The sequence below is a fragment of the Platichthys flesus genome, chromosome 14, assembly GCF_949316205.1.
Source record: "Platichthys flesus chromosome 14, fPlaFle2.1, whole genome shotgun sequence".
Lineage (NCBI taxonomy): Eukaryota > Metazoa > Chordata > Actinopteri > Pleuronectiformes > Pleuronectidae > Platichthys > Platichthys flesus.
Genome location: NC_084958.1, coordinates 22839408 through 22863551, shown reverse-complemented (window position 1 = coordinate 22863551; position 24144 = coordinate 22839408). Strand labels below are relative to the sequence as shown.

Sequence of the window (24144 nt, the reverse complement as noted above, 5' to 3'; positions counted from 1 at the left end):
AATCTTACATTTTTCATTGATTCGGCCGATCAGGCTCTGGGCTGATCTTCAGCTGCTGGCGATCAATGCCAACGGTGACCTTTGACCTCCGGTGCTTCATCAAAACTCCTCCAGATCCGCCCCCCCACAGATCGAAGCGAGCGAGAGCGTATTGATCTGAGGAGACGTTCGCTCCAAGGCCTCGTTCCTGCAGAACTTTTCACGTGAGCCTTCCTGATCTCCGGCTGCCCCCCCTCCCCCGCTGCAGCAACAGTTGTCACATCAGCAGCCGCAGCGTTGTGTCGTTATAATGAAGCCACAGATTGTTTTATAGGGCACCTCAGGTTTGTCTGCTGTTGTTTTGGCAGCTATGAAAATGTTCCCTCACTAATTAGGCCGAGCAGCTAAAGACAACCCCCCCCCACCCCCCAGCCCACATCTCTCCAATTATCTCCCACTCAGAGCAAAACGTGTGTTTGCTCAAAGTTCCCTCCGCTCTCTCCCTCGCTGCAGAGCTGCTCAACACTCATTATAAATAAAAACATTGATTGAGTGGAAATCACATTTCATTCTTTACTCGACTGGATCGAGAGCTTTCGGCTCTGTTCACAGCGAGCAGACCTGAGGTCGACTGAGGTCTCATTATCTTTAACATCCAACCGTACATCTTCATTCTGCCTCTATTCCTCATGGATCCACGACCCCCACGTCAAGGACATTATTGACGTCAGGCCTGAGATGTCCACCTCAGGACAGACTGTGTTTAAAGTTGGACGACGTGTGTCCACCTCTTCCCACCGCTGCCGTCCTGCACAGAGGAGGCAGAGACATCGAAAAACAGAAACCAAACTTCTCAGAGACTTCAGAGGAAGATGATGATGGTGTTTTATTTATTTTTATTTTTGACAAAAAGGATGAAAAAGACACAGAGAAAATACCGGAGCATAAATATTAGAAAAGCAAGTTTCTCAATAACTCAAACGAACGAAATGAAGAAGTGAGTGAAGATTAAACGATTACACAAACCTGACTCCACCAGGGCTGAAAGAAAATAGGAATGATATGAACAAAATAAAACACATTTAATACAAAATGAATGATGAGACATATCTTCATTCATATTTTGTTTAAACCAAACTAAATAAAATGAGTCACTGAGTCCGAGGGTTCAGCTTTTTATTCCAGCAGCCGTGTGACTTCTCTCAGGGACACAAACAAGAAAGACACAATATTATCATAAGTCCATTATATTTGTCATCATTCAGAGTAAGATGAGGATCATCATCACATTTAATGACCAATTAAATCTGAAACCAGGTCAGTCCACTGGGTTCACACACGCTTTCTGGTTTTCTTTGTGCTTCCAAGCTGCATTTCTACTGGTTTGCATCATCCTCACGTTTTTGGTCAAGCTTTACTGTAACACACACACACACACACAGACACACACACACACATGCACGGTCAACACGACAGGATTGCGGGTGTTTGTCTGGTTTGGGAGGAGACAGGAGCTGAGATAAGGAGCCGGGATCCTCTTGTTTGTTTACATCTCTATCACAGAAGCCTGACAGCAGCCATACTCCTCAAACAAGGACAGATGGCTGCTGGGAAAGTCAAGAGCAGGTCTCTCTCTCTCTCTCTCTCTCTCTCTCTCTCTCTCTATCATCCCATCTCTGCCTCCTCTTCTATCTTTCAGGGCTCCTCTCTGCAGATTGAAGACTCTTTCTCAGAGTGTATTGTTCTCCTCCTCCCTCAGCTCCTCCTGCTCACTATCAGGAGTAAGTGGAGATTTTAAACTTTGATCTTTCCTGTTTCTGCAGAACCTGTGTTTGCACTGACTTGTTTTCCGACTTGTCTGTAATCCAGCCAATCAAAGTTGTTCTAGATGTTATTAAATATTCTTTTCACTATTGTGACTTCTTTCTGCCGTCTGTCTGCAGCTGTGCAAAACTTCTTTCTGGGACATTTTAACAGGTCGTGTGAGAATTATCTGTTTGTAATTTAGATTAGAGGAAAACTTTGGGCTGAGTTAATTCTCACATGTGCAGCAGCTCTGACACTTTGCACATCAAGATTCTATCGAAACAGGCTCTGTATTCTTCATGGGAAGATTTGAAGATTGAACATTTTCTGGCGTCTGCAATGAATCCATGAGCCTCAGTGTGAAATATGTTTCCTCTCCTTACTAACTGGTGAATAACTTCCTTTCAATCATCCGTCAGCAGCACGGAGAGGCAGCCTGTTCCTCCCGTCGCTGTAGCTGCTGTCGTGGGTTCCTTCCCACAGCTTCCTGTTCCCAGTCAGCAGAGGACGGTGGATCCCAGTGGGGCCAGTTCACGCTGTCTGGAGCGAACACAGACCAGACGCCGGCTCCCTGGACTCCCCGCGAGGCAGTGGAGCGTCCACTTCTATCTCACACACTGACAAGCTTCCAGCCAGCTATCTCATAGCTTTCATTTTAGGGTTTATGAACTCGCATGCATGCAAGAGTGAACACATGCACGCCCGCGGGGGGAGGGGGGGGGGGGGGGTTGGTAAAGTGAAATTGTGCATTGCTGCTGGTGTGGAAACCTCTTTCTAGATGATTTCATACTTTCACTCACCTGAATCCAGTTGTGTTACTTTACTTGAACATGTTTTACGTTGTGGTCGATTTTCTTTGAAACTCAATCCGTCAGCTTCGCTTCCTGTGGAAATCAACTCTTAGACCTTTGACATGTGTGTGTCTGTGTGACTGTGCCTTCACTCAAAGGCTGTTTCTGGTTCATTGTGAGCTGGGCTTATATTTGTGATCTTGAGCATCATTTTCAGTGATTAGAGTAAAAAAGCTGCGTTGTCAGACCCACAACCTGGAGGATCATGTGTGGGACCCCTCAGCAGCGAGTGTCCTGAGGGTTGTCGCTTTTCTCTGATTCTATTAATGCTATAATTGGAAAATGTTGCATAACCTGAATATTTTTACATGTCAAGTTCATATTCCTCAAATAAAGAATTTAGAGACTCTCCCACCCGGAGAGAAGCTGTTTCCCTGGGCCTCAGCCGAACCTTCTACAAACCAATTAGATCGACTCCCAGCTCGAGCTGTTGAAGAGCAGAGCTTCTCTTCTTCTCTGCTGCTGGAAAATATGTAATTTATCTGTTTTTCACCTGACAGCGATATGTTGTGTGTGTCAGATGTGAGCGCACGTACAACATGCACACAAATGGAAACACTCAGGCGTGCCGAGAGATACTGGTGCATATGTGCATACACCCACAGATCAGCACACACACACACACAGACACACACACCACATTTCAAAATCCAATTAAGCCGGGGCTGTGGGATCTCAGGCCCACACGCCAAATGGCTCTGAGTGATCCAGAGTGTGACACAGCTGACACCAAGATTATGGCCATGAGCGGTGCGTTTGTGGTTCGGCCCGGTGGAGGCGTGTTATTAGCGCGACAGAAGAGAGCCAACGTTTCCCCCCCCCCCGCCGTGCAGGGACTTGTGTCATCAGAACAACAAGGAAAAAGCTTTTCTCTCACGCGTCGCCGATGTGTGACTGATTTGTGCGTTTGTACATTTGTGCGTGGATGAGGAGCGACAGCTTGTGTGTGTCTGTGTGAAGGATTTCTGTGTGTGTGTGTCTGTAAGGATGTGACCACAGCGGAATCTAACCAGAGTGAGATGTAAGCTGCTCCTTCTTTATTTATAATCACAGACAAATATCGTTACCTCGACACAGAAGTCCTCAACGTTCACAGTCAACTGGTTCATTCCATCTCAAACTTTCAATCAGTGTTATTTTTAATGGTTTTTGTGTTTATATACTTTGTTGTTCTATGAGGGGCAATTCGAAGTTCAGCAACTTGCCCAAGGACACTTCGGCATGCAGATGGGGAAGACTGGGGATCGAACTGCCGACCTTCAGGTTGGAGGACGACCGCTCTACCCCTCAGCCACAGCCGCCCTCAATCAGTTTTTATAAGTTGGCTTTAAATTCTTCAAAACCCATGAGCCTCGGTTGCTGCTGCTGCACCATCAGGATGTTCTTTCTTTGTTTCTGTTGGAATCTGAGCCGGTGGACAACTGTGGCATTGCAATGTTTTCCCTTTGGCCTACAACAATAACAGAAACATGAACCACCTGCCTCCTCCAGGTGTTAGCCACTTCCAGGTTAGCCTCCTCCAGGTGTTAGCCTCCTCCAGGTGTTAGCCACCTCCAGGTTAGCCTCCTCCAGGTTAGCCTCCTCCAGGTGTTAGCCTCCTCCAGGTTAGCCTCCTCCAGGTGTTAGCCTCCTCCAGGTTAGCCTCCTCCAGGTGTTAGCCTCCTCCAGGTTAGCCTCCTCCAGGTGTTAGCCTCCTCCAGGTTAGCCTCCTCCAGGTTAGCCTCCTCCAGGTTAGCCTCCTCCAGGTGTTAGCCTCCTCCAGGTAAGCCTCCTCCAGGTGTTAGCCTCCTCCAGGTTAGCCTCCTCCAGGTGTTAGCCTCCTCCAGGTGTTAGCCTCCTCCAGGTGTTAGCCTCCTCCAGGTTAGCAGATGGAACACAAACCTCCCATCAAAGATGGTTTCTGTTCATTTCAGCACATTCTTATCACGCTGATGTTTATTCACCAACGTGACGAACACACATCATTTGTGTGTGTGTGTGTGTGTGTGTTTGTGTGTGTTGTCGAGTTAAGTTCTTCAGACTTGTGGCTTGAAGACGTAGAATCTTCCTCTGTCGTGCAGGAGTAGAAGAAGAAAAATGAAAAATTGAACAATGAAAGCATAAAAGCAGTTGACTGGGGATTGCTCTGCACCCAGAACCCCCCCCCCCCCCCCCCCGTGCATCTGTGTGTATGTGCTCACAGTGGAGCTTTCTCCCTCGTGGAGTCACTTTGTAGTTTTTTTTTATTCCACCATAGTGCACTTCTCTTGCCAATTAGCTGACAGTTGTTTTATTATTCTTTTTCAAAAAACCTCAATCCTTAAAAGTGAAAGGGAGAATGCAGGGGGGCTGGGGGTGGGGGGGGGAAGCTATGCTTATCTTTACACCAGAGCATCGCCTCTGCACCTCCAACCCCCCCCTCAGAAAAACCTCAGAGGTTTGCTCAGAATAGCTCGATGATCAAAAGGCATGAAAATGACATGTTGTTTACACTGAAGTTCTGCAGAGGGGTGGGGGGTGGGGGGGGGGGTGGCCAAACATTTGGAGCTTCAGGGTGGGAAAGATGTCTAAATGTGGCAGAGCTTCATAAACAATTAATTAGTTTGACTCTATTCATGTTTGTCAGTCAAGCATGTGTGTTGTGTTCAGAGCAAGTGGGTGTTCATAATGTGCCGGGCAAAAACAACCGTGTCACGACCTTTAACCCAAAGAGAGAGAGAGAAAGAGAGAAAGATATTTACAAACAGAACTTTACACTCAGGGAAAACTCACTGTTTGGCTCCTGCAGCTCAATAATTATCAAATAATCAAGTTAAACACAAAACTGTGAGAATATTAACAAGTGCATGAACATTTTCAATAACACGCTGATGCATAAACATTTATTTCTTATCTTGCTCGTGTGATATGAGCTGAAACCCAGTTTGCTCGTCACATCTGAGCTGGTGAGTGGCTCTGAAGTCCAGTTAATGTCACTGGTGGATCCTGAACCACTGCAGCTTCGGTACAGGACGAGACTTTGAACTGGTTCTGAGTCAATGAGAGGAGATCAGGAGGAGAAGTGGAGTGAAGGTGATGTTTATCGGATGTTCGTCTGGTCAAGGTTAGAGACGATAGATGAAGGGACCAAAGCATCGGAAGATGGACGACATGACGGCTCCCCTAAAGTGTCTTGATCGCCCCCTGGTGGCCGGCTGCGGCTTAAACTCTGCTTCCTTCAGTGAGGCAGATGGGAAACGTGCCAAACTAAACTACCTGTCATTTCAGGTCGTTGTTATCCCAGTGACGTATGTTCAAGTATCTGACAAGTTTAGTTTTTATTGTTTTCTTTATTTAGTTTTTATATAAAAACATGATTTCTACATCTATCCCATATTTATATATCTATAAAGCTACATCGTGTTGTCGTGGATGATGGACCTTGGTTCTTCTGACAAACTGCAGATCAGATTGGTCCAAATCTTTTCCACATTTTTACCGACACAGCGAGCTCACCTCTCTCCCTCCTGAGCTCCACCCCTGCTTGTTGTGCAGTCATCATCAACCCCCCCCCCCAACCCCATGCCATCTCTGTTGACATCTGCATTAAGTGGCCGACGTGGGGGACGCAGCGATGACCTCAGAGGGTTGTGGGGTAAACACCAGTTAAGCCGGGCCGGTGTTTACATGCAGCACGGCGAGTCTACTGGGAGTCCTGGGAACCGCCGAGCCGAGTGGTAAACAAGACAAGGCAAGGGGCATGCTGGGAAAATAAGCTGATCAGCTGAGGTCACATCCGAACCCCCCCCCCCCCGCCTTGTTATTCATAATGAGGAAGACGGATCAGTGGTGTTCACTGATAATGAGTCTGTAGTGAAACACATCCCCTCGATGTGGATCAGCTGAAGAGAAGAAGCCACAAGTCGTCTGTGTTTAACACTGAACACACAACACACAACACACAACACACAACACACAGGCAGGAGAACAATATGAAAGATGAAGTCTTTACATCTTAAACACAGCGATCAGAGAGGACGCTAACAGAGGGAAGGGATCACAGCCCGCAGGACCCACGGGTGGAAAATAATGACATTGCAATGTTCTGATCCCGTCACATCTCCAAATAGAGGCCTCTGTTTTACAAATGATGCAAAGACGACTTCAAAAGGGAATTTTAAAACTTTCTCCTTATGTTTGTTTGATATAGAGAAAGTTCTCCGGCCCATCAGAAGTAGTGTCCTCATTTAAACTACCATCACTGTCTTTAATGGTGATAGAGTATAAGTATATTAGTATCACTGTACTCCACAGGTATCACAGGTGATATTTAAAACTGGCAACATGACAACATTCCCGCGATCAGGCACAGCAGTTGTGTTATTGTTGTGGTTCTGTTGAGAGTCATTGAGCACAAGTTGCTGAGTGTCCTCCTGCAGCTCGGTGGGATTAGAACACATGACTCAGGATCAGCCGGCTGCGTTCAGGTTTAAAACGAATAGATCATGTATTTGTGTGTTAGAAGGTAAAGCTTTGAACCATATTGTCACCAGTACACTAGTTGTTGTGTAACATTCATGAATCTGTGAAAGGATCACAATGCAAGATATTCTTGGCCAATATATTTTAAAACATTTCTCTTTACTTCAGCGTTTAACTTGATCTTTTTAAATTGAAACAAACTTATTTTTTATTTCTCTTTTCTTTTAATTGACATTTTAACACATTCTTATGTCACTTAACGTCTGTTCTCTTACATGAATTACATTTCAACATGTTCTTTTTTGTATCTATATTGTACATTCAGGACTTTGAGCTTCATTTCTTAATGCAAACAAATAACAATTCAAGTTTATTATTGTTATTATGACTCATTTTTTGTGTATCTTCACTTACTGCTTATCTGTCACCACCAATTTGCGTTGCTGTGACTTTGCAAATTATTTTTTTCTTTTAGTAACAATGAACCAAACTTCACAGACTTCACAGGTCGACTTGTAATTGGATTTTAAGAGCGATGGGTTTGTGTGCGATTGTGTGCGCTGGTGAATTTATAGTTGTGACAGTTCACATCTGTCTCTCTCCCTCTATCTCCTCTCTCTCTCTCTCACACACACACTCTATATGTTTCTGTGTGTGTCTGTGAACACGGGGGGTAAAATACACACGTGTGCTCGTGCATGTGTGTGTGTGTGTTAGTGTGTGTATCCAGGGCACATTGTCTGGACAGGGAAAATGAGAATGGATGGGATTGTAATTACTGAATGGAGATATCCACACAGTGTGAAATTAGAAAAGAGAGAGAAACCTCCCACGGGCACAGCCGGTGAAGAGAGAGAGAAGTTGTCTTGGTGATAGGTGAATTCAAACAATGCTACACAAACCTTCAGGGAAAAAGGTGCGAGTACTTTTTCCTTTGTGTGTGTCTTTGTGTGTGTTTGTGGGAAGGCGACGGTTTTGTGTCTTTGTAGATTTTTCTTTATCGTGAAAAAGAGAAAGGTTGCGTTGACCTTGACGCCGACTCCAGCAAGTTTCAATCCACGTCTCATTCTCATTCAGAAATATTAATAAAGATATGTCCTCCTCATTTACGTCTCATATTATTTATTGAGATTCACGTGTTCTGTGGATTCTGCACACTGACTCTCCTCAGGGAATCCAGTTAGCTTCAGGGTCGTCTGATCTGATCTCATCCAGTTGTTCCTGCAGCTGTAGGTGAGTCACATGTTCATCACACTCCAGTGCAGCTGGTCTTCTGGGTTTTACTCTGAGATGTGATCTGAACATCTGGAGGATGGTGTAGATCAGAGGTTCCATAACTCAGGGGCCGGGACCACCAGGGGGCGTCGCCAGAGGACCTCCAGGAATCAGAATTTAGGAACAATGCTCCTATTTTATCCATTGGGCAGCACGGTGGTGCAGTTGTTAGCAGTGTTGGCTCGCAGGTTCGAATCCCTTCTTGGCAGGGGTCTTTCTGTGTGGAGGTTGCATGTTCCCAAGAGTTCTCTTTGGGAACTGCAGCTTCCTCCCACAGTGCAAAGACATAGAGAGTGATGATGATGATGATGATGATAAAACCCTGCAAATAAACATCGGCATCTGATTTTCTGTGTTCCCTTCTCCCCGCGAGGTGATTACTAAAGATAAATGATATCATTGTTCTGTGCAACAACAAATATGTGCAGTGTATTTATTATTACTGTGTTTATTTCGTCTTTTGTCGGATTCTAAACTTTCTTTGAAACAGTCGTCTCCAGCGTTTAGTCTCTTAATCAACGACACTGAATATGATCTTTCCAGAGGAGAGATTAATAATATAATAACAATAATAATTCCTTAGATTGTGAACTCCTTGGGTTCCCCACAGCGGGGGGGGGGTTGTTTCCTTTGTGCTGAAAGACACAGAACTAGTGACTGTTGCCTTAAATAAACACAAACAAACTTTGCAGATTAATGTTTTGTCTGCGCTCAGAGACGCTCGCGGTTGCTTTAAGGACACAACCCCCCCCGCCCCCCCGCTGCCAAATGGGGCCGGGGAATCTGCCCCGTCTGAAACTCAACCCTCACACACACTGCTACCACGAAACCACAAACACCGTTAAAAAGAAAGCGGCTATTTTCAGTCCATGATCTCATTCCTGAAGCATTTAGATCTACATGTTTGTTTCCTCCGGTTGTTTGTGTTCTGTTCAATCAAAACATTCCTCAGTCTGTTGAAGAATCTTTCAAGAGGTGTGTCTTATTGTGGAATTTACTCATATCCTCATGGAACAGTGTCAAAATAAAGCAAATCTTCTTCCTGTTAGACTGAGGGAATTGATTTCTTAAGTTTCTTAAATTTCTTCATCAATTCAAACTGTTTCAAATCTCTTCACCGATTCCTTTTGTTTGTGGACAAACACGTGACATTTGTTGTGTGTTGTCGGTTGACGTGTTGGTGACGACAAAATGAAAATATGTCAACAAGATCGCTGCCAAAATATTTAGTAGTAAATATCTCAGTGTGTGAAAGACGACTCAATCTTTTTTTTAAAAGATTAAGACAAACTGATGATGTCATTGTTCTGTCAACTTACTTCAAAAGTCAATGATTTTTTAAATAAAAGAGTTTTTTTAATTTCCTCCAACAAGGATCTTTACAGGAAAGATTAAACCAAAGCCTTATCCCGATAAATAAAGGCTCTACAGGAAATTATGATTTTACTAACATTTATTAATTAGATTACAAACTACTTGTAGGGACTTTCACAAGGGGACAGTTAACTGAGTCTGACTCATTGCACTTTGCTTTGTTTTTGTGTTATAATGAAAGTAAAACCTTATTTTAGTTTCACAATGAGGAGTCTTTACAGGAAAGTGAAGGTGTGTAAATAACTGAAAGCAGGTTAACGAGAGATGGAAGCAGATTAGTACAAACAAAACTTTCACTATATAAAAATAAACATACCTAGTTGGGGAAATGAGAAATTGGTATAAGTCTAATAAAAGCCTTGTCTGTAACTTGTCTGTGACTTGTCTGTTGACAGAAGCATCGCAGTCAGATAGAATGAGAGATAGCCTTGGTTCACTGACGAGCCAGAATTCAGTGCATGCGGTGGCGGCGGTGTCTCAGAGGAGCCGGGGGGGAAAGCGTGGGACTCACTGGGAACGCTGGCGGCGAGCCACCTGCTTCCCTCGGTGCCAGGACGGCATTACGTAACCAGGGGCCGGAGACGGGGAGGGGGGGGTGGATTCCTCCATCAGAGTTCAAAGTGCACAGAGGAAAGATAATGGCCTCCTTTTATCAGACTGCCGTAGTAATGAGCTTGTTGGTCACCCCGGGGAGGAGGAGGAGAGAGTCGGGGAACGGGAGGGCGAGTGGAAGGGAGAGGGGGTCGGGGGGGGGGGGGGGGGGGTGCCCATCCATCAGGCGCCGGACCCAGAGTCTGGCCGGCAGCCCCTCAAACCTCCAGACCTCTTCATCACTGTGTGTGGACAGGGGGAGCTACCGTCAGTGGAGCCGGTTCAGGGAGAGAAACACTACAGAAACATTTCATTCAAATAAAACCACAGAAACATTTCATTCAAATAGAACCGACTGTTTCCTCCAAACATCAGCGGTTGTTTGTTTGTTTGTTTGTTTGTTTGCAGGATTACACAAAAATTTCTGGACTAATATCTATGCGTGTGAGCAATGTGGTGAAGATCTAGTGAATTTAATTATGGTTTCGCTTTACTTTCAATTTCACATTCAGAGGCCATGTTGAACTTAAAAGGTGGAGATGAAGAATATTAAAAAACAACACATCCAAGAAAATAAAAAAAACACTTGAACTCAGCTTTGTGCGTCTAATGTGAGAAACATAGAAGATTTAAAACAAAAAAACACAAACTAACATAAATCAACACATGAAATACATGTCAACTCCCCCAAGGTACTTTTACTTCAGAGTACTTGATTACCTTTTATTTTCTTACTTCCAGGTGATGAGGACTTGACGGACGACTGTAAACATGTGAGGTCACTGACCTCCACTCTCCTTCTGGTTTAACAAGAACCCCCCCCCCCCCCCACACACACACACAGGACAGACGAGCCCCGAGGAGGGTGTGTGTGTGTGTGTGTTTGTTTGTGTGTGTGTGTGTGTGTGTTTGTGTGTGTGTGTGTGTGTGTGTGTGTGTGTGTGTGTGTGTGTGTGTTTGCATGTGTCATACATAGGTGCCTGAGGTGAAACCTTGCTCTGGGGCAGATCTTGTTTTCCTTACTGACCTTGAGTTTTCTCATTCATCCCACTGATGGCGCTGAATGTGAAGAGTCTCAGAGATTTCAAAAGAGAAGAAGAAGAAAGAATAACGTCTAAAATAGAATAAACATCAGGTGTCAGGAGGGAAATCTTGATATTTTGATGAGTTGAATTGAATAATAACTGAGTTTACGACATTAAGTAAACAAAACATTTCCCTTGAATCCCAAATGTCTATTTCCCAAAACATTTTTCCTCAAGATGAAAATATGGAAGAACGGGGGTTTGGTGCCTGTCGCTGTGGGAACTGGAGAAACCGGTTGTTGTGGCTCGTCCGTTCGGTCTGGGTTGGAGGACACCAGGGTCGTGACCTCTGCTGTTCTTTAGGAGCTGAAGTGACCTGGGGATGTTTTGACAATCAACAGATACGTGTTCACGGATCAGTTTGGCAGAACTGGAGAAGGTCGGCTCGTCTTTGGAAAAATGCAACTGACTGACAACTGCTAGAAGACGACTGATATGAACACCATTATCTAATCCACAGTAGACGTGAAAGTCTAATGGTGCAAATCCAATAATCCAAATTCCAGGATGCCTGAGATTCTGCAATATTGATCTCCAGGAAAAATGAGTGTCTCTTAAACTGGTTTCCTTCTTTAACCTGATTGTTTTTGTACAGTTTTCTGGATATTTGTAATAAAATACCAGTAATTACATCTTTGAAAATGTGTGTGAAATGTTTTGTGCATGTGGAGATGAAAGCCGCTTCATTCTCTGATGATCCTGCATGTTACACTCTATATATTCATTTCATTCTGTTGTTATATGTATTTTATTTCATTGTGTTTATAATGCATATTAACTTTTTTTGTTTTTAACTTTGCTACTGCAACACAGCAGCTTACACAGTTGTGGGAATAATAAATGATTCCCTTATCTTATCTTAATTTATCTCATCTTAAGTAAGTGCTCTTACCTTTACTGCACCTCATCCAAAACCTTTGGAACAATTTAACTTTTTTCAAACTCATCTATTCTTCTCTATTTTTACTGAACTAATGTGTGTGTGATAGTTATATTATTGTATTTGTTGTTTAAACATGAACTGCAGGTGTTAGCCGTCTCACTAACTCTGTTTCCAGGTACCTGCTGTAGCCGACCTGACCTTTGACCTCTCCAGTGAAAGGACTCAACAGACGTAATATCTCTTTTAAGAATCTACTGACCACTTCCTGTGACCAGACACTTCCTGTTTGACCACACCAGAGGGGGGAGGGGGAGGGGAAAACAATAAGAAACACAGGTAGATCCAATAAAGTCTTTTTATCAATTTTCCAATAAAAAATACATTCATACAGAAACTATTTTACAAAACAATTTCAAAATGAAAAAATCTTGTTATAACATAAAACAAACAAAAATAGAGCCTCACATTTTATCTCCACGTTCGTTCAATAAAGATTCTCCGGCTAAACATCGGGCGTCCATGAAAAATTCAGAAACAAAATCACATGGCAAATTTTTTAACAAAAAGGAAAAACAAAGGTAATTCTCAGCAGGCACCAGAATGCAAAATTAGAACAATTCAAGTGTCCAGAACAATTCACGTCTGATATTATTTTTTTTCCTTGAATGAAGACAGGCCACCGGTTTAGGCGCTATTGATGCCTTTTAAAAATAAAAGCACATTTCGAATCAACCGAAACCAAAGATGAAGCGAATGAAGGAGAATGGATCGAGTCTATTTTACAGTAATTCCTCTGCCTCTTGTCTTTATTGGTTCATGTTTAGAAACAACACACCATTTTTTTTTGTTTTTGTTTGTTTTGGTCCCATACCCTTTCAAAATAGAAGCTTCCATAGAAAATTCTCTTAGTTTACATTGTACATAATCTTTGCATTTCTGACATTTCTCAGTGTAAAAAGAAACATGGATTTCTCTTGTTCTTTAAGGTTCACCTGTACAGCTGCAGAGTTGGAACAAGGCTACCTGTGATGGTGACTACTGAGTGACAGACGTTGAGTTGTGTGAACACGCAGATCAGCCGTACCCTTAGAGTACACACGTTTTAGTTATTGACAAAAACATTGACACTGTGGCTCCAAACCGATTTTTCTAGAAATGGGGTGAAATGGTGATTATGTTTTGTCCAAATGTGAGCGGAAGAGATTCCAATAAATCAGAAAGATCGGAGAATTCTATCAACCCACGGAGGAGCGTGGTGAAGTCGAGTAACTCAAGTTAAAACATGCAAAATAGTGAAGTTGGTACAGACATGCATCTGGTCCTAAAGTCTGGTCTCAGGTCAGCTGCAGAGAAACACAGAAACCCCCCCAAGATCTGCAAAGCAGGTTTCAGCTGAACTGGTTGGACTGGTTTAGGTACCGTTCAGTCAGATCATGGGTTGTTTAAACCACGACTGAGTAAAGACAAGGACTCCGCCTGAGGGCAAAACACACAACATCTAAACAGACTCATGATTGAGAATGTGGTCATGGCTCTGAAGGACGTTTGCTTTGAACCTCGGGGGGGATTCCGACACATCCACGGAGACAAGTGGCCCCAGTGTGTTGGTTCTCTCTGAGTAAATCTCCATTTGTCACATCCTCGCTGGGACGAGTGTGCCGCGCTTCATGAGAACATCTTTCCAAGACTCCTTTGTACCTTTGTCAGCGAGTTACAGTCCGCTGATACTACATGGTAGTAAACCATCACGGCACCGAGCGGCGCCACGACCCGGCCCCGGGCCTCGAGCTGCAGCTCTGATGTGTGATCGACACAGAAATGTAAAGATGTCAGTCACCGTGAAGCTGATGTGTAGTTTTTTTATGTTTTATTATCCGAGTCTGTCTGGGGACAAGAGGGGCAAAGGTGTGACTGTATGGATCAGAGCCGTTATAAAGCTATTCTACCACAATCCCCCATTAGCAGTCCCCGTTAGCTGTGTGTGTGTGTGTCTGTTTGTGTGTGTGTGAGAGAGAGTGATCTATTAAACAGGACAAGGCCACTTACATAAGGCATCAGTAAGGTCAACAGTGCATTTACAGATAGAAAAGAAAAAGAGAGAAGCGCTAACGTGAAGAGAAAGGAACACCCCCCCCCCCCCCCCATGGTCAAGACATTTGCCAAGCAATAGTGGTATCCCCAACTTATCAATACAATTAAAAAATAAAACGACTGCCTTATGTGTTTTGTACAAATACTACGATAGCATAATATGAAGGTAGCTGCTCTCGAATGGAATTCAGTTGTCCCATAAGCAAACGGGTGAGAAACCCCCCCCCCCGATCCCATGCATTGTCTGTTATAATGGTGACAACTGTTTGTGCACAACCGTAGATTTTTTTTGTGTGTTTTTTTTGTTTTTAAGATACAGAGCTCACACAATGGACAACAAAATGAGCTTCATAGCGTGTATGGTTTGAGACAGGCTACTTAATACATTGCACATTTAATAGCTGCACTAAACAAAACAACCTCCCACTTTTGAATAGGGAGCTGTAGTTCCACCTCCGGGCACACAGGGGGCGCCCTCCTGCTCCACTCCACAGCCCAGAGACTCAAAGGACACAGACAGAACCGTATTTTTTTTTTCCGCTTGCATTCAGAGAGACAACAAGATATCTCCCCCCCCCAACCCCCGCAAAAAAAACAGCACAACATCGCCCCCTCCTGGTCATTCACTCATTCATTCGCGATCCACAATGCAAGCTCCATCTGCTCCATTAAAGCCAGTCACAGGCTCCCAGTCACAGGCACTCAGTCCCCATGCGTACAGGCAAACACACTGTCATCGGAGGCACGGCGACCCCCCCCCCCCCAAAGGAGTCCCATAATCCTCCAGGAAAAAAGCGTCGTACACCATACAGAAGAGGCTCCTCCCATCTGCTCCAGCCCAGATTTCTCCCAGTTCTTTTTTTTTAAATCCCCCCCCCCCTCCTCCTCTGCAAAAAGCCTCTGAAGAGCTGTCTCCACATCGAGGGCTTGGAGGCACTAAGTATGGTGCAAATAATAGCCTGCGTTGCTTCATGTTTTTTTCCCAGCGCCTGGAACCCGGCGGTGCTCCTGCTGGCGCTCCCAGGACACACCGGCCTCGCTGATCCCCCAACAGGTCGGGACAACCAACCAGAATCATCCCTCAGAGCCGTCCACACGGAGGCCATCTTAGATGTGCCTCTTCATGTGCAGCGCCAGGTGGTCGGAGCGGGAGAAACACCTGCGGAAACCGAGAAGAGGGAAAGTATTAATCTCTCGTGTCCATTTTCACATTTGCTGTTCTAAACCCTCGCTGTAAACAAAGATGGACGACATTACAAAGTGAGGTTGAGTCATCGGATCGCCCCCTGGTGGGTGGCTGCAGTACGAGCCCCGCCTCCTCCTTGTTTTAGCTTTTAGGTGGTTTGAATCCCAGGTGCTCAAGTGTTTGCTCTGATCTGTTTTGGTTCATTGTTCAATTTAAAACTGGCTGAAACGAGATGATCGAACATGAGATGCACTCGAGATTCATTTCAAAAGTCTTGTCTGTCACTCAGGACTTCTACACTCCATCTTTATTTAAAGACTATGATCTTGAGGAAACATCTTCTCCTGTAGAGGAAGAGTTTGGTTTGACTACGTCCTGTTGTTCATCATATAAGCAGAAGAAGAACGAGGAAGTCGGCTTGTCCAAAACTAAAGTTCTGCTGAAGTAAAAAGAAGAAGATGGAGGCTGCTCATGTGCAGTTCTCATCCAAACACATTTAAAACAACAACAACGGCTCATTGGGAAGTTTCCTGCTCTTCATCTTGACACGTCACTCATCCCCTTGTTCCTCACCCACTTTTCATCTAACCCCTTGACCCCATCTGTCCATCCTTGACCCTCATCCATCCCTCCACCGTATTTCACATCACAACTTCCTCATGCCGCTTACAATACCGTCAATTAAAAACTGGAAAGACACAAAAGGTCACTCTGGTTATTCTCTGACTTGCTCACCTGTCACAGTGGCTGCATTTGAATGGCTTGGCTCCGGTGTGCTTCCTGAAGTGTCTGGTGAGCTCGTCGCTTCGTGCAAAGCGCCACTCGCAGCCCTCCCATGAACACCTGTAGGGCTTCTCACCTGCAAGGGTCAAGAGGGGTCACAGGATTAACACGGAGGAGAAACAAGACATTTATCAGAAAGTTCACAAAGATCTCAAATCCTTGAAATGTTGAAAGATGTTTTTATACGCTCAGATACAAGTATTTTGTTAAATAACTCTGTAGCACTGTGAAGTATCATGATTGTCATTCTGAGAGTGTTTGACGTTTCAAAATGCAGCTCTGCAGAAACATACCCAGTATTTACAGTTGTTTCCCGTCTGAGGGGTTTTAACATCGAGGGTTTCTGGGAAAGTATGATCCTAAGCAGGTGCTAAGCAGATCGGTCTGGCTCCTCCGGGCTCAGGAGGGAAACAGTCTTGTGCCTTGTGGTTCCTGAGAGCTGTGGTATGCAGCCTCAAGGCGCTGCTCGAGTAGACGGCTTATGTAACGGGGGGGAGAGCTGCAGGAAAAACTCGAGGTTGCTCCTAATGGTCCTGAAGGCCATTAACCATGTGGCTAACATGGTCAGCGAAAGGATGCCAGGAATGTGACTTCCTCCGCTAATGGGAGCGACACAGCTGTAAACAGGCTGGCAGGGGTCAGAGGTCGAGAGGGAAACTGCTCACATCTGAACCCGGGGACGGAACACCGCAAATGTCAGCTTCCCATCGGCTCTCTCTGTTTCAGTGGTTCTCCTTCCTCGGCCTGCGAATGTGAACGGACGACTTTCTGAGGTTTGTTCCCAGGGTGAAACCTGAGTACTGTTGATGTGTTAGCAGGATCCACATCCTCTGGGTGCTGCTGGGCCACCAAAGAACCCCCCCCCCCCGCATGAACTCACGTTCCTCTGTGTGAATTAGGTCATTCCTCCTGACAAACAATTCAAACTACGTGGGAGCATTTTCAAAACTTTGGATGGGAAATCAACATTTTAATTTCTCTTTTGAGAGGTTTTCACTCTTCAGGTGAGTTTTACTTCAACAACTTGATGTTGTAACCCCCCCCCCCCCCCATCCCAGTAATAAGAGCATGTCCTACCTGTGTGTGTGCGCTGGTGTGCTTTGAGGTGTGAGCTCTTGGTGTACACCTTCCTGCAGCCGTTGAAGTTGCACCGGTGCACCCGCCTCCTCCCGTCGGGCGACGCCTCCCCGCTGGTGACCCCCGACCTGTCCACGGCCCTCTCCGTGCCCCCTGTCCTTATTTTCCCAGGCGAGTGCAGCGCCGTCTGTGTCCCGCTCCACACCTGGGCTGCAGAGCCGTCCTTGCCCAGCTCAGGTGAGGACGGCGGCGTGCTGATGATGGCCGAGCCCAAGTCCTCGCCGCCATCGCCCAGAATGTCAGTAAAAGAGTTTCCGGAGGAGAAGTCGAGGGTGGGGGAGAGCTCCTCGGAGCTGTCCGAGGCCTCGCTGCTGGCGTCCGAGTGGAAGCCGCCGGCGTCCGCGTGCTGGCTGTCCTGATTGTCCTCCTCCTCCTTGATGGAGGGGATCTTTGGGTCGGGGTCCTTCGACTTGTCCCCGCAGGCGAGCATCAGCTTGCTCCACAGGTCCTCCTGGCTGTCGAACTTGAGCTCGGTGGCCGAGACGTAGGGCTCGCTCTGGAGGTACCTCTCCAGCTCGAGGCAGGTCTGTGCAGGGGGGGGGGGGGGGGGGGGGGGGAGAGAGCAGTGAGTTAACGGGTGCACGGAGCCCGAGGCAACACAACGTCCATAACAAATTACTCATTTTTTTTTACGGGAAACACAAACTCTGCTGTTCTTCTCGAGACTCTGTGTTTATTCTTAGCAGCAGCAGCAGCGGGAGGGGGGGGGGGGGCGACACACTGTGACACTAACACCAGTGGCCCTGCTTCCTTCCTGCCAGTATGAATGAGGACAGACACAATGTCCTATGCAGAGGATGGTGAAGAGGAGTGTTCTACGGTGGCCCTCTGAGACCACATCAGGGAAGATTACAAGCAGTGCACTTCCTACAGAGAGCACCCGAGAACAAGGTGCTCTTATCGAGTAAGTGTGTGTGTGTGTGTCTGTCTGTGTGTGTGAGTGCGTTAAGGTGTGCGTTGGGCCCCGGCCATGAAATTTACATATGCTACAGAGCCCCCCCACTGGGTTAGGGAAGTGCTTGTAGATCTTTTAAATCCATCAATTATTCAACATAATGTGGATTTAATAATGCATTCGAAAGGCATTGCTAGAAATAACATGGCACACCGGGGAGCGGGAGGAGGGAGGTCTGGGTTCACGGGGGTCCATAAAAAGCCTGGCATGAATAGTGCACGAGCCGCTGAGGATTGTGGGATTATTTCCCTTTGAAAGGGAAGTGAGAGAGCGAGGCCGTCACCGAGCACAGGGCAGATACCGGGGCAGCTAATGGGCCTGAGCAGTTTCCCCTAATGAAGCAGATTTCCAGTTTACAGCCAGATTCCTGTCACTGGAACCGACCGGTGCACCGGGCTCGAGGGCAGAGGCTCGGTTCTGAGATAAATATGGTTTTCTAACTTTGGTCATTACAGAAACCTTATCTTAAAGAGTGATAGAATAGGCATGCCACAGAAAGACAAACACTCTCTCTGTCTGGAGCGGGGGACATTGTGAGGACATGACAGAGACAGAGACAGGGAGCATTCAAGGCAAATGTTCCCCTCCAGCAGTGCTGCACAGATCCCATGCGAGCTTTAAATGCCTGAGAGGACGAGACTTGGCCTGAAGCCCGACGAGACCTGACAGACGAGCAGGGACAGAAGAAGAGGAAGAGGAAGATGAAGAAGAAGAAGAGGGGGAAACCGTTTGAATGCATTTCCCCACAGGAAGAAGAGGCGACTCTAACCGCTCCATCGTCTCCAGGATAAGAGTCCTCTGTTGAGTCACGCAGGGGTCGACTGGTCTCTCTCTCTCTCTCTCTCTCTCTCTCTCTGTCAGTCTCTCGCTCCCTCTGTGTGTTTGTGTGAGTAACACAGAGAGAGAGAGAGAATGTGTGTGTGTGTGACGGAGAGCAAGCGAGGCGGAGAGAGAGAGAGAGAGAGAGAGAGAGAGAGAGGGGGAGGAGGAGGAGATACGCGCAAAGACGCACGGCTCGCCATTCAATCCTTCAATCTGCAGCACAGCGTGTTTTGACTTTATCACAAACCTTGCAAACCTTTAACACAGAATTTGCATAACAAAAAACTAAAGTCCACTCAGAAAATATCAAACAAAAAATTAAAAATAACCGAATCATGAAGAACCGGACGCGTAAAAAGTAAAAAAAAACGGAACCGTCGAGATTCGTCACGAAGGGAACTTGCACCATTTCCTCTGAGAACACGCGCGTGGAGACTTTAAAACAGGGAAACGCACGCGACCTGTGCCACTGAAGTAAATGCACGCAGAAGGGGGGGGGGGGGGGGGGAATTATCTTGCGTACACAACTTTGACATTTGCGCGTCCACGGGTCTGAGCTGTCAGCGGAGAACTACGCGCTCTCCTCGCGCCATCCAGGGGCACACACACGCTGCGGGACGAGAGGCAAGGGGGGGGGGGGGGTGGAAGGTTACCTGCTGCCAGTACTCCTCCAGGGATGGCAATGCCGAAAAGTATCCGGTGTCGTGCACGATTTGGAGCTCCTGGAAGATGCTGCACATTGGGATGACGTCCATGTCGCTCCGCGGACGCAGCAGCAGCAGCAGCCACCAGTGGAAGCGAGAGGAGGAGGAGAAAGGAGGTGTCGGATGAGGAGCAGGAGTCCAGGAGGTGCTCGCATGTACGGTGCCAGGCGGCGGCTCGTGCGCTGTTCCAGTGGAGGAGCTGTGGAGCGTGTGACGCACGGGAGAGCGCACAACACTGAACTCTCCGAAAGTCCGACAGCGCACTGTAAACTTCCCCCCCGATTCAAAATTACAGACAAACCCACCCCCATGTGACACCGTGACGTGACGCAGCGCAGGCCTATGAGCAGGCGGGATTAGAACCCCCGCCTCCGAGCGCCGCCCCGGCCAATGCGGGGCCGCGGCCGCCTCCTCCTGCGCGCGGTGGTTGGAGCGCGCTCCTCCGGCGGCTCCGCCCCCTGCTGGACTGAACCGGCGCTATTTTTAGAGCTCTATATAAACCAGAGTCCTCCACGAGCACAACGAGGAAGTGGACTTCTCCGCTCGAGCCACTGCGCGGCTCGGGTTCTGGTTCGCGCCTCCTCGTAGGAGAAGGAGGAGAAGCGCCGGCTGCGTCTCCAAATAACGCACCTCACTGTGTTCCCTATACGTTTCTAATTCTAATAAAGCCCCCCCCAGCTCCAGTGAGACCCAACCGAGACCAAAGCGTCAAACCCGGGGACACAGTTGTCACGAGTCGTGGTGCTCCACGAAATAAAAAGAACCGATAGACTGTTTGTTTTCATCGGTGTCCAGAGATCAGAGATCCCGCGGAGGACACACATCAATAGCGCCCCCCCCCCCCCCCCCCCCCCCCACCCCCCATGACCGTGTACACCGTTTTAATAAGCCATTAACTTCTAATGGAGTTGCCCATAAAGATGATTATTCGCCAAAATGCAATGCGGGTTATTGAGGAGGCAGCAGCTTGAGGCGCATCATGAGGGACATTTGTGTGTTTGTGTGTGTCTGTGTGTCTGTGCGTGTGTATGTGTATGTTATAACTCCAATCACCTGTGGCTCTCTCTCCGTCTCAGAAACGGAGCTCAGCCCAGAAACAATCATGGAATCACACCGCTGCCTTGTGTTTCCTCTGGAGGCAGGACGGAGCAGAGAGGAGTGCAGGCCTCGAAGAGTTTCTAATAATAAGATCCCCGACGGATCTCTGGCAGCTCCAGAGTGACATGTTATAAATACACACTGCAGGAATGAACCCCCCCCCCCCCTCCTCCTTTCCCCTGTGCCTTCTCCCCAAACATCAGAAAAACATGAATATTAATGAGAGCTAATACACGATGGAGAGATTTATGTGCTTTCATTCTGTTGTTAGCATAAAAACGTCATTTTGCAAGATGTCGTCTTCTTTTTTAATAATAAAAAAAAAATGAATCCAACAGTAGGCTATCATCAGGTGGCTTTTAAAAATACAGGAGTTGGGCTTTTATTTTGTTAAGCAGCGGAGTAAAGTCACTACTTCCTTTGTGCAAATGCTGTTAAAGAGTTCTAATTGGAGTTTCTCATTAAAGCTCAAAACACTGACTGACGCCGCTGCAGCTCTTCAGCTCGCTGCCGCTCAGCACACACACGGAGCATGTGAGTAAAATTACATATCCAGTTGCATAAGATGTGGGATAAAGTTGAAGTCAAGCGGAACAACGGCGGCATTGAGGGGCTAGAAGGCAGCGATGTGACAAACAACATATTTGGAACAGTGAACCATTGTCTGACCCACTGGCCCCAGTCGAGCGCCTCCACTACCCAGTCTCTTTTGTTGGGATCTCAGCTGTGGGCACATTTTTGCAGCACTCAGCACTATCACATTCTGTCATGAGTGTGTGTGGAGTGCAGGGGACGGGGACGGGGAGGGAGCACATGCACTGTGGGGGGGTGGGTATGTGTTGTGATATAGATCATAGGTAGCAGAAGGGACGAGTCATGCTCCCCTGCAGCATCCATGATTCACTGGTGACCTTCTGAGCAGCGCAGAGGAACAAGGGGAGTATTTATATCAAAGCTCATTCTGTATAAATACTTCTCTTTGTGTGTGTGACATGCAGTCGGGGGGGGGGGGGGGGGGGGGGTAATAAGGGAACTGGCCTGTGCATTAGTTTCACTATTAAGTGATAAAAAAAATACTGTGCACACAAAAATCCTCTCCGGCAGGTCACTGGCCCAGCACTCCAACACGTGCCAACACATTAACGGTGTTAATATACAGCAGGTTGTATAGACTGGTGCTGTCACAGCGTGTGAGAGTTACTGTGACTGATCATTTCCCCACTTGGATATCGATTAGCAATATTTAAAAAGTTGTAATTACAGCTTGGGAACTTGAAAACTGAAATTAAACCATTGGATTTCAGCTCTGGGCGGCACGGTGATCCAGTGTGAGGTTCCCAGTTTGAATCTGAGCTTGACCAGTGGTGTTGTAGCTTATGTGTTCAGGGCTGAAAAAGAAGCAAATAGGTTCCTCATGTCAAAACTCATTTGTTGAAGTTAAGTTTTGAAACATTAAAACATGAAACATGATCACTTGGACGTATATCAGGGTGATGACAACTTCCTAAAATGTATTTAACGTGCACTGGTAAGTTTTTAGTTTGGTCCAGGTCCCGTCTGCTAACATGGAGGAGGCGAGGTTTATCAACTCTTCCACACCCAGCCTCCAGGGACACCATCCAGATGTTTTGGCTTCATACACAGTCCATGGACAGAACTAGATGACTATGTAGTAAAGTGAATATTTAATGTACTGTCTTGGTAACAACCACATTGTTTCAGTTGTGAGCAGCTTCTGAATCTTTTTCTAACACATTTCTGACTATTATAACCTCAATGGGTCTTTTTCTTAGAAACTCCTCTCAGTGGTTTCCTGCACACTCACCAGCTAATATTTATACAAGTGTCACTTTTGCACTTCCCTTGTGAAACTCGGCGTCATCAAATCAGATTCCTGCACCGCCTCTCTCGCCCGGATGCCGATGCACAGAGAGAACGAGTCACTCGAGTGTTTGGAGCCGGTTTCCACGAAGAAGAGACGGATGCCGGTCGGTGACAGCATGGATCCATGGCAACATAATAATGAGCATAAACAGCCGGTGCAGAATCCTCCCAGCTCTGAACTGGTCAGGCTTTGTCTGTGTGTGGATCTGCATATATCACATGCTCTGGTTGATGAGTGCTACCTTGCTGGAAACATGCAGACACTGTCGATGAAGAAACTCACAACACTGCCTCCCTCACATACCTAACAGAGGAGAGGAAGAGCATTCATATATATACATGTATATAGTTGTATTTATAAAGGATAAAGTTATGTCAATAGTCTGCACTAAATAGATGTGACAATCTTATCTGTGCACAGCAGCCGACACCACAAACCACTGGACACACACGAGCAGCCGAGTCAGTTGTGTTTCCTCACCACAGACGATGTCAGAGATCAAACAGGAAAAACAAACTATTTCTGCTTCTCATCTGAAAAAAATATTCATAAAAAAACAAAGCACTTTGAGGAAGAATGCCAAAATAAACAACAACTTCTGGTCACTGACTTTTAATTAGCCGTCCCCAGAATTCTGTGCACGATGGATAAAAGCCAGCTCTTAATTTGCAAACAGTGTCTGGTGCCTGATTAGAAACACACTGACGCAATTAGGCTAAACAAAAAAAAATAAGTTTCCTTGTTGCCATTGGGAAGGAGAAGTCAGATAGCATAATAACAAACGACAGAGATTCAGGAGTTGTGTGCGTTGTTGTGTCTGTGTGCGTTTGATGGATCGTCTGGTAAATGCAGTGTGTGCCGTTTGGTTTGGGATTATTACCAATTTACCATTTGGATGTATGAGGAGAGTTGATTTCGCTAACATATTTATATGAGTCAGGATTGTGAGGCCTTCAACAGAGGAACAGAAGTACGACATCAGTCCAGAGGAAGTTGAGGGAAACTCCTTCTGCTTTTCTTCAACACTTTGCTAAATGCTTCTGATTGAGATTCTCAGTTCTCAGCAGCACAAGGAGGAAACATCCCGGTGTGGAGAGCGGCTGAGAACCCGAGAGGAGAGTAAACACACTCAGTGCAGCTCACGCAGCAGCAACTGTGAGTGGAATCAATAAAGATCCTGAGTGATGTTTACATAGTTG

At 46.3% G+C, this 24144-nt stretch overlaps 1 protein-coding gene across 1 annotated transcript; it reads right to left on the bottom strand.

Moving 5' to 3' along the window:
• Nucleotides 1-12625: 12625 nt before the first annotated feature.
• Nucleotides 12626-20227, bottom strand: LOC133968660 (Krueppel-like factor 6). The gene is made up of 4 exons (XM_062404822.1): nucleotides 19912-20227; nucleotides 17422-18007; nucleotides 16297-16420; nucleotides 12626-15534 (listed from the first exon to the last, which is right to left on the bottom strand). Exons 1-4 carry the CDS (start codon nucleotides 20011-20013, stop codon nucleotides 15483-15485), a joined length of 864 nt encoding a protein of 287 aa, XP_062260806.1. The 5' UTR covers nucleotides 20014-20227; the 3' UTR covers nucleotides 12626-15482.
• Nucleotides 20228-24144: the final 3917 nt, after the last annotated feature.